Source organism: Symphalangus syndactylus, chromosome 11 (genome assembly GCF_028878055.3).
Source record: "Symphalangus syndactylus isolate Jambi chromosome 11, NHGRI_mSymSyn1-v2.1_pri, whole genome shotgun sequence".
Taxonomy (NCBI): Eukaryota; Metazoa; Chordata; class Mammalia; order Primates; family Hylobatidae; genus Symphalangus; species Symphalangus syndactylus.
The window spans coordinates 120,803,330-120,814,076 of NC_072433.2; the positions used below are offsets into that span (position 1 = coordinate 120,803,330).

General features: G+C 52.4%; 1 protein-coding gene across 2 annotated transcripts; it reads right to left on the bottom strand.

Annotated features, from left to right (window-relative positions):
- Positions 1-515: 515 nt before the first annotated feature.
- On the bottom strand, positions 516-10,426 carry LOC129493409 (carbohydrate sulfotransferase 5). 2 transcript variants are annotated; one of them, XM_055299589.2, is made up of 4 exons: positions 8,239-10,426; positions 6,219-6,355; positions 4,701-4,765; positions 516-3,458 (listed from the first exon to the last, which is right to left on the bottom strand). In XM_055299589.2, exon 4 carries the CDS (start codon positions 3,440-3,442, stop codon positions 2,270-2,272), a length of 1,173 nt encoding a protein of 390 aa, XP_055155564.1. In that variant the 5' UTR covers positions 3,443-3,458; positions 4,701-4,765; positions 6,219-6,355; positions 8,239-10,426; the 3' UTR covers positions 516-2,269. The 2 variants fall into 2 exon arrangements, with proteins under 2 accessions (XP_055155564.1, XP_055155565.1); XM_055299590.2 differs by lacking the exon at positions 4,701-4,765.
- Between the last annotated feature and the right edge of the window lie 321 nt (positions 10,427-10,747).

A 10,747-nucleotide genomic window follows, 5' to 3' on the forward strand; every position in this document is an offset into this window, starting at 1 on the left:
GTTCTAGCGATTCCTCTCCCTCAGCCTCCAGAGTAGCTGGGATTATAGGCATGTGCCACCATGCCCGGCTAATTTTTTGTATTTTAGTAGAGATGGAGTTCCACCATGTTGGCCAAGATGGTCTCGATCTCCTGACCTCATGATCCGCCCACCTCGGCCTCCCAAAGTGCTGGGAAATTTGGGCCAAATTTAATTGAATTTAAACATTTCTGCCTTTTGGTCAGCCTCTCAATTTCGAGAGATTGACCAAAAACTTGGGCCCTGACTCCATTTTCTGTCACCATCATAATGGACTTGTTTTGTTTCAGTATTGACTTCACAGTTTCACCTTAGTTGGATGATTCTTTATGCTTTCTTCATGTTTTTGTTATTCTAACCCAAACAGACCAGTTGATGTATAAAGAATGGCTGCATAGGAGTACGTAAGACTTCCCAGGGGAGGCAACACATCAGAGAGACTATTATTATTATTATTATTTTATTATTATTTTTGACAGGGAGTCTCGCTCTGTTACCCAGGCTGGAGTGCAGTGGTGCAATCTTGGCTCACTGCAATCTCCACCTCCTGGGTTCAAGCGATTCTCCTGCCTCAACCTCTTGAGTAGCTGGGATTACAGGCATGCACAACCACACTGGCTAATTTTTGTATTTTAGTAGAGACAGGGTTTTGCCATGTTGGCTAGACTGGTCTTGAACTCCTGACCTCAAGTGATCCACCCACCTCGGCCTTCTAAAGTGCTGGGATTACAGGCTTGAGCCATTGTGCCTGGCCTATTATTATTTAACATGGAATCTTGCTCTGTCACCCTAGCTGGAGTGCAGTGGCGCAATCTTGGCTCACTGCAACCTCCACCTCCTGGGTTCAAGAGATTCTCCTGCCTCAACCTCCTGAATAGCTGGGATTACAGGCATACACAACCACAACAGCCATTTTTTGTATTTTTAATAGAGACAGGGTTTCACTATGTTGGCCAGGCTGGTCTCGAACTTCTGAGCTCAAGCGATCTGCCTGCCTTGGCCTCCCAAAGTGCTGGGATTACAGGCATGAGTCACTGTGCCCCACCAGGGAGACTATTATGATGGCTATGAGTGGACAATGCCAAGAAACTGAAGTACACTTCTTCTCAGGAGTTTCAGTTAACAACTAGTCAAAATCAAATAACTCAAAGTCCATGCCATAAAGATAGTTCAATAGCATTTGAGTCCAATTGGTCAGTCTTTGTTCTGGGGATGATGAATTAAAGGCCAAACTCACCCCATTAAATGAGAGATCTATATTAGAGAGGTTTCAGAGACCTCCACCCAGCAACAATGGGCAAGCAGCATTTATAAACAGAAAAAGGAAGTGGCATTGCTGATTGGTTACAGCTCAGACTTTGTCTAATTTGGACACATCTGGTCAGTCTGCAGTCTGCCCCTGGCTGAAATCTGGCTGCTATGACTGGAGGACACTCCTTTCTTCTTACAAGAATATACTCCCTGGTCAAGTTGTAGTTTGTTTACATATTAAATAAGGTTACATACCAGTCAAATCCTCCCTACAAAGTATCCCCTATTCTGACCTCTATCACCATAGACTAGTTTTTCTGCTTTAAATAAATGGAATCACACAATTAAAAAAAAAGAAAAAATGAGGTTACAGTTCACTAGATTGCAGGACTTTTGAACAAATTTATTTCCTTTTTTTTTGATAGAGTCTTGCTCTGCTGCCCAAGCTGGGGTGCAGTGGCATGATCTCAGCTCACTGCAACCTCCACCTCTGGAGTCCAAGGGATTCTCTCACCTCAGCCTCCCAAGTAGCTGGGATCACAGGAGTGTGCCACCACGCCCGACTAATTTTTGCATTTTTAGTAGACAGGGGGTTTCACTATGTTGGCCAGGCTGGTCTCAAACTCCTGACCTCAGGTGATCCACCTGCCTCAGCCTCTCAAAATGCTGGGATTACAGGCATGAGCCACCGCGCCAGGCCTGGCACACATTTAATTTAATTTAGCAGAACTTACTCCCTGTGCCCAGAAGAGGTAGGGGCAAGAGTTGCTTTCCATGAAGAGTGCACCTGATGAGAAGGCAGCTCCAGAGGACTCAAAGGAAAACCGAGAATCAGGAGAGAAAGAAACGTGCAGTCCTTGCCTACTTCAGGGGAGGACCCCAAACTCCCAGTTAATAGTAGTGACCTGCTTCCCCATGCGCCCCAGCTCCCTCTCCACCATGCAGTCGCCTCCTGGGCCTGGCAACCACAATTCGGGGCCTGCTCTAAGGCCCAGAGTTCTCAGTCAGGCGATGTCCAGCTGAAGTGGTATGGGCCTCGTGGCAGCACCAGATCCAGGGTGAGGTCACGCTGCTGGTCCGCAGAGTACACAGGCCGATAGCCCAGCAGCTGCAGCGCGTCGGCGCACACCTCCTGCACCCGCAGGATCTTAGTGAGGGGCAACTCGTGGCGCCAGGCCTGGGAGACGTTGCGCGCATTCCTAGACGAAGTCTGGAAGGCCTCGCCTGGCTTGCCAATCCCCGACCCGTGGGTGATGTTGTGGATCCAGGCCTCCAGCTGTGGCGTGAGGGTCAGGCCGGTGAAGGCGTAGAGCGCGCGGATCTCTGCCAGCGGCTTCCGCGCCAGGTCCTCGAAGCGTACCAGGCGGTAGCGGCCGCGCAGGAAGGGTGGCGGCTTGAATGTGGCGGCCTCGGCGATACGCACGTGGCTGCGGCACACCTCGCGAATCAGGCGCAGGTGAGGGTCGGCCTCCACCCACTTGCCGTTGGTGCCCAGCACGATGCCGTTGTCGCGTGCCAGTAGCGGGCCCGCCGCCTCCCGGGAGCGCAGCACGGCCCGCGGGTCGCGCACCAGGTGCACGATGCGCAGGTTGAGCGCGGGGTCGCTGAGCAGCGGGTAGAGCACCTGCAGGTTGAAGAAGCGCACCTCCTTGACCACCACATGGCTGTAGGAGCGGCAGGCCTCCTGGGCCAGGCTGAAGGGCTGCCGCGTGCACAGTGTCCTGCATACGTTCTCCTTGCTGATGGTGCCTCGGGGAAAAGCGCTGCAGGCGGGCGGCGAGCATAGCGCGCGGCTCGTTTCCCACTTGAAAAAGGCGGACAGGTTTCGGCTCTGTGGCATGTAGGCATCAAACACGTCCATGTCACACAAAAAGATGGAGCGCATCAGGTCGCGCACGGCCATGTGCAGCGTTGCGGCGCTGCCCTGCGACAGGGTGGTCCACACATGCCACGCGGGCTCCATCAGGTAGAAGACGTCGGGGTGCTGGCTGAAGAGCTGGCCCACGAAGGACGAGCCCGAGCGCCACGAGGACAGCACCAGCACGTGCACACGATCCTCGCGGCCGGCTGGGGATGAGGGCCCTGGCCGGGAGACGACGAAGAGCAGGAGGCAGGTGGTCTGTGCCAGGAGGAGCACCGTCACTGTCTTGCTGGAGAAGCGTGGCAGCCACATGCCGGCGGCTGGGGGCCTTCAGGCAGAGTGGGCAACTTTAGGGACCAGGGCGTCTTGCCCATCCCACGCCCCAATTACTGCCCAGTGCCCTCAGGGATCAGCCCTCGGATTCGACTACTCTACCCATTGGACTTTCCAAGACTCCCAAGGTCTCAGTCCAGCGCTTTCCCAGGAATATGGAGTCAAGACATAAGCCAGAATATAGTCTGTGCTCAGAGCAGAAGTCCAGTTGCAGAAAAATGTGAGACATCCTCAAACTGTCTACCTACCAACCCACCTACTTACATACCTACAGGCTATCTGTCTGTAGAGAGAAATACTATGTTTCAAAGAGAACTCCTGTCTTTTGCTTCAGGATACCTCTTAGAGAGACCCTTTTAGGTTGTGGAGCTAAAAGGGCTTGATGGGGGCTTCGGTGGATGTCAGAGCACCACCAGGCTTGCCGAGGTTGAATCCTGGGTCAGCCACTTCCTAGCCTATGATCTGGCTTATGAAGATCACTTAAATCTCTCTGTGACTGATCACTTTACCCATGTGTAAAAGAGGGATAATTCTGGTACCTGGCTCATGGGATCTGGGGGGATTGGGGCTTTATTATAATGAAGATGCGGGAAGGGAACGTGCAGTCATGCCCATAACTGAGGATTGCACCTTTTAAGTGGTGTGCTTCTGCATTATATAATTTTTTTAACAGGCAGGTATAAAACTTTTGTTGGCTGGGCGCGGTGGCTCACGCCTGTAATCCCAGTACTTTGGGAGGCCAAGGCGGGCGGATCACGAGGTCAGGAGATCAAGACCATCCTGGCCAACACGGTGAAACCCCGTCTCTACTAAAAATACAAAAAATTAGCCCGGCGTGGGGGTGGGCGCCTGTAGTCTCAGCCACTTGGGAGGCTGAGGCAGGAGAATGGCGTGAACCTGGGAGGCAGAGGTGGCAGTGAGCTGAGATTATGCCACTGCACGCAGCCTGGGCGACAGAGCGAGACTCCGTCTCAAACAACAACAACAACAACAACAAAAAAAAAAAACAAAAACTTTTGTCATTAAAAATAAGCAAGTAAATAAAGTGGACAAAGAACAGCAACTGTTGCCATCACCGGTAGGGGGTTAAGTGCTGTAGGCAGCATGGGCTCCAGAGGGAGGGTGTCCTGGAGCCCTGTGGGTTTGCAAGGAGACCAGTTGAGGCAGAGCTGGGATGGAGCCAGAGAAGCAGAGAGGTGAGAGCAGAGTACTGGCCCGGCCAGCTGAGGGGACTCACTACCGTCCAGGGCTGCTGGGAGAGCTGCAACGCTGATCACAAATCTATGGGAGATGTCTCAACATCTGGCAAAGCAGGAAGGAGAGGAGATCAGAGCCCTACAGAGAGAGACAGCCCCGTACATAGAAAGCTCCCCAGGGTGGGAGCAGAGCTGTCCAGCCTGTCTTTTGCTTCAGGATACCTTGTAGAGAGACCCTTTTGGGTTGTGAAGCTAAAGGGCTTGATGAGGGCTTAGGCGGATGTCACAGCACCACCAGGCTTGCTGAGGTTGAATGAGTCTGAGTAGGGCATTTCTCCAAATGGCTGGGAACTGGTGGGGTCTCCTGATGGATGGAGGCGAGAGAGCTGGCTCCAAATCCCAGCACTGCCAATGGGGAGTTATGAGACCTGGGGCAAGTGACTTAACTTCTCTGAGGCTCAGTTTCTACCTCTGTAGAACGGGATTTGCAACATTTAACTTCTTAGAGCTGTTGTGATGGATGCTGCTGCAAACACCTATGAGGGGAGGGCCTGGGGAGCCATTCCTTACACACATGCCCCTGTTACTGTTACTGTCCCTGTGCTGAGCTACATCTGGAGATGAAGAACCCCCTCCACCTGGGGAGTCTCCCCACAGAGGAGACACCGACACGCCACCTACCCTTCCAATCCCTGTATCTCCCAGGCCATCCTCTGGCCTCCAACCACCCTGAGCCTTTAGTGGACCTTAAGAATGTCACGCATGTCTCACAGGATGGAAGGAACACTGAGTCGGCCTCCCTCATTCCAAGGTCCCAAAGGGTTCTTCTGTTTGCACCTGTTGCATCTGCAATGACCTCAAGGCTGGGTGACTTTGGAAGGGAGGAGCCTGGAAGTTTTCTCCTTACTCCTGCTTCCTTTGCTCCTTGCCTGACCCCTTCCCCTGTCCACATCGCCCACTGAGAGAAGCCAGGGTCTAACTTGCGAGCAGATCTCATCTCTGCTCCTTCCCCCTCAATGCGGGGACAGGAGTGAGTGGAGGATGCCCAACACCTCTGTCACCTGCTGACTCCCAAGCTACCTTCCGGATCCCTATACCCACTCCTGGAAAACCTGGAAGATGAGGAGAGTAGCCCCCCACCTCCTTTACATGTGTGACTGTACTTTTTCCGGTGCTGGCTGATGGATGGTTGGCTCCCCTGCCAGCAGAGTGCCAGAAAGGAAGGGAACTCATATTTGATGACTTCAATGATCACAAGTGCTAGGTGCTTCAAGTCCACTGGATGATTTCACTCAGTGGGCACTGAGGTGGGCACGATGATGGCATTTTTTCAGGTGAAGGACTCAAGGCTTAGACAGACAGCAAGAAAGCTGGGACCCCAGGACTCCTGTTCCTAGGCTCCTGGCACTTCTGATCCCAGGCTGTGGGCCTCTCCCACCTGTGATTGCTCCCTGCAGAGTGCAGGACCCTGCTGCTCTGGCCCAAAGACAGTTGTCCTGGCCAGCCCAGCCCTTCCCTGGGTAGGGAGGATCCTGATCCCAAGCTAGGGTTTTTGTTACCTGTGTTCCAGGAAAGCCAGAGGTCTTCTTAAGAAGGTGGTTGAATCACTCTATGCCACGCACAGTCTCCAGAAGACCAGTTCCTCACTGGAAGCTTTCTGATAAGGAGCCTTACATTCAGCACAGCGGACAATTGGCTAAGGGTGCAAAGTTAGGGAGAACCAGTCAGGCAGGCCCTGTGATATGCACTTTCATCTTCATGACTGAATGTTATCCTCCTGAGTCCCTCGGAGGCAGAAATAACCATCCCTGTCTGTTTTAACTGAAGCAGTGGGGCTCAGAGACATGAATACCCAGTAAGAAAGATGCAGGGCAGGGGCTTAAGTCCAACAGCCAGACTCCCAGTGCAGGGCTCTGTGGTGGGTCACACTCCTAAGCCTTTGTCCAGTGAACTCTTCCATCCTGGAAGGACTATCCCCTTCCCCTTTAAATTCTTCCCTTTTTTGATTCTTTTCTGGGGGCACATATTTATTACATGTTTAATTTTTAGAAAAATAATACAAACAGGTCACATGAAATTCAAAAAGTAGAGATGAGGGCATCGCGGCCTCAGCCTCCCAAAGCATTGGGTTTACAGGCGTGAGCCATAGCGCCCGGCCACAATGCAATTCTTGACTGCCTTGCCTCTGCGTAAAAGGGAAGAGAAAGGAAAGTCAACATTTGCATTTGCTAAACATCAGACACAGTGGCTTACGCCTGTAATCCCAGCACTTTGGGAGGCCTAGGTGGGTGGTCACCAGAGGCCAGGAGTTCAAGACCAGCCTGGCCAACAAGGCAAAACCTATCTCTACTAAAAATACAAAAATTAGGCCACGTATGGTGGCAGGTGCCTGTAATCCCAGCTACTTGGAGGCTGAGGCAGGAGAGTAGCTTGAACCCAGCAGACAGAGGTTGCAGAGGCTGAGATCGTGCCATTGCACTCCAGCCTGGGCAACAAGAGCAAAACTCCATCTAAAAAAAAAAAAAAAAAAAAATTAGGCCAGGTGCGGTGGCTCACGCCTGTAATCCTAGTGTTTTGGGAGGCCAAGATGGGTGGATCACCTGAGGTCAGGAGTTCAAGACCAGCCTGGCCAACATGGTGAAACCCCATCTCTAAAATTAGCTGGGCATAGTGGCTCATGCCTGTAATCCCAGCTACTCGGGAGGCTGAGGCAGGAGAATCGCTTGAACTCAGGAGGTGGAGATTACAGTGAGCGAGATGGTGCAGTTGCACTCCAGGCTCTGTGACAGAGTGAGACCCCATCTGAAAAAGCAAAAACAAAAACAAAAATTTGGGCCCAGTGCCATGGCTCACGCCTGTGATCCCAGCACTTTGGGAGCCTCAGGAGGGCAGATCACCTGAGGTCAGGAATTGGAGACCAGCCTGGCCAACATGGTGAAACACCCTCTACTAAAGATACAAAAATTAGCTGGGTGTGGTGGTGCGCGTGTCTGTAATCCCACCTACTCCAGAGGCTGAGGCAGGAAATCACCTGAGCCCAGGAGACAGGTTGCAATGAGCCAAGATCGGGCCACTGCACTTCAGCCTGAGCGACAGAGCGAGACTCCGTCTCAAAACAAACAAAAAAACATTTCCTAGGCACCTGTACTGTCCTGGGGCCCAGAGGGCCTTTCCTGAAGCCCAACATCAAGCCCCTAGAGGCAGTGAGGCACGACTCCAATTCCCGAGTCTGCTTCCAAATTAACTCACCAAGCTATTCTTTCTCAAGAATTTTATGGAGAGTTTTTGAAAGCCACACCCTTTGAGACCCATGTATGGAATAAGAACCCGCACCGCATCCCTGCCCAGCGCAGTGAGGATTCCCCTGCGCAGCCGAAACCCCAGCAAGCCACTTCCAAACCAGCGCTAGCAGGGGAGATGAACTTTCCACGTTGCTGATGGAAAAACCACCCCCAGCTCTTCCCGCCAACCCAGGTCCCCTGTGCAGGACAGAGGAGCGTCACAGCTGGGCCACTGCCCCGGCCCCCAGCCCAACCGAGTGTGGAGACACCTCCCGTGGAGAATGAAGAACCAAAGTACCTCAAAGCTTGGCGTGTCTGTCCAACCTGGAGCGGCAGCGAGAGGGACGCTTCCCTTCCTGGGCTCAGCAAATCTACTAGACGTCGTCTCTTCCAAGTTCCACCGCACAGCCAGCTTTCTTTACACTGCGAGGGTCCGCAGGGGCTGACTTGCTCCTTAAGGTCCCAAGACTATTAAGGGACACCCGGTGAGGCCGGGAAAGGGGCTCTAAGAGGCATGGACGAGAGTCGGGGGTGACCAAGCCACTGGAAGCTCCAGGAGACTCGAGGCAGAGCGAATCTGGGAACAGGGCAGGAGTCCCAGAATGGGATGTTGAGGATGGGGGTGTCCTGGGGCTACCACAGGGAAGGACCCGGCGCAGAGCTCCCTCTGGGAACGCGGCACTGCGGCCCGTGCCCTGTACTCCTGCGCGCCGCCCGGCAATCCTCGGCGCTGCCTGGTGAGGCGCTTTCAGATGTGGCAGCAGTCCCAGGGTGGCCGGCGGGAGCCAGGGAAATGGGAGAAGGAAGGAGCAGGTTTTGCCCCCGGCTCCCTCTCCCCACCCCCGACCGAGGTGCCACGCCTCGGGGAGGGGCGCTGGTCGAGGGCAGGGCAGGAGGGCCTAAGTGGGCTGGGGCTCTAAGAGGCGCACCTTTTAGCCGAGGATGTCAAAGGACGCTGGCAGAGTCACTTCTCATCTAACTGACCACAAATGAACGTTGTAACCCCTCCCCACCCCCCCAATCGCCAGAGAACCTGGGAGCTCCTGGGAGGACAAAGGCCTTAGTGAAGGAAGTCGAAACTTATCTTGCCCCTCCTCGCTCTCGGGGGCATCCTTGCAGCGAAGGGACTTGGAATCCAAACCCTTCCCAAGGCCCCAACCTCAGCCCTAAGCCAAGACCCAGGCACCTTGATGACACAGGAAGCCGTGCTGCCTCCCGATGCAGTGTCCCAGCTGGGAGGAGTTGAAAGGCCACGTGGCCTTAGGAACTGTGCCCTCCCTGCCCTAGCCTCCGCCCAGAGGTGCAGGCTTGATAACAGGTTCCAACGAATAGAGGGTATGTTTCAGTAAATAAAACCTCCCCACCCACCCCTCACAAACAGGTCAGCCTGGCCTGGTGGCACATGACTGTAATCCCAGAACTTTGGGAGGTGAGGCAGGCAGATCACTTGAGGTCAGGAGTTCAAGACCAGCCTGGTCAACGTGGCGAAACCCCATCTCTACTAAAAATACAAAAATTAGCCGTGCATGGTGGCACATGCCTGTAATCCCAGCTACTAGGTAGGCTGAGACAGGAGAATCGCTTGAACCCGGAGGTGGAGGCTGCAGTGAGCGGAGATGGGGCCACTGCACTCCAGACTGGGCGACAAAGTGAGACTCCATCTCAAAAACAAACAAACAAACGGGCAGAGTCCAGTCATCTGAAAAGGATAGAGCATTGAGAGGTTCTTTAATCCATGGTGGTATCTGAAACAAGAAGTCCCTGCTGCTGGGAGTAGAAATTAGCAGTCTTTCCTGGCTGTGATTTGGCAACGAATTAAGATCCTTAACAATGGTCATAAGTTTTTTGAATGTATCTCAAGGAAATGAACCAACAACAAGGATTTCTACACAAGGTTTATAGAAGTGTTGTTATGATACTAAAAAGGTTACAACAAAAAAGATTAGAAAGATGTGTGCCAGAATGCCAACCGTAATAACTTCTGTGATCAAACTGCTGTGATCCCAGCACTTTGGGAGGCCAAAGCGGATGGATCACTTGAGGTCAGGAGTTCAAGTCCAGCCTGACCACCAGGGTGACACCCTGTCTCCACTAAAAATACAAAAATTAGCCAGGCGTGGTGGTGGGCACCCGTAATCCCAGCTACGCAGGAGGGTAAGGAGGGAGAATCGCTTGAACCTAGGAAGTAGAGGCTGCAATGAGCTGAGATCATGCTACTGCACTTCAGCCTGGGTAACAGAGTGAGACAGAGTCTCACAGAAAAAAAAAAGAAAAGAAAAACCACCTACTGGGTACTGTGCTTATTACCTGGGTGATGAAATAATCTGTACACCAAACCCCCAGGATGTACAATTTAGCTATATACGAAACCCATACATATACCCAATGAGTCTACAATAAAAGTAAAAAGAAATAATTGCTTTATTAGCCTTACATGATGGAATATTAGGGGGGTCTCATCTGACTTAAGCCGAAACTGTACTAACCATTCGGCAAAATCAGGAGTCTTTCTGCCTCCAAATATCCAGTAATAACATCAAACCCTAACTTAGCTAAGGGTCGGAGCTGAGTTAATAAAATCCTCTATATTTCTTTCTTTTTTTTTTTTTTTTGAGACGGAGTCTAGCTCTGTTGCCAGGCTGGAGTGCAGTGGCGCGATCTTGGCTCACTGCAACCTCCGCCTCCCGGGTTCAGGCGATTCTCCTGCCTCAGCCTACTAAATACTTGGGATTACAGGCACGTGTCGCCACATGTGCCAATTTTTGTATTTTTAGTAGAGATGGGGTTTCACCATGTTGGCCACGATG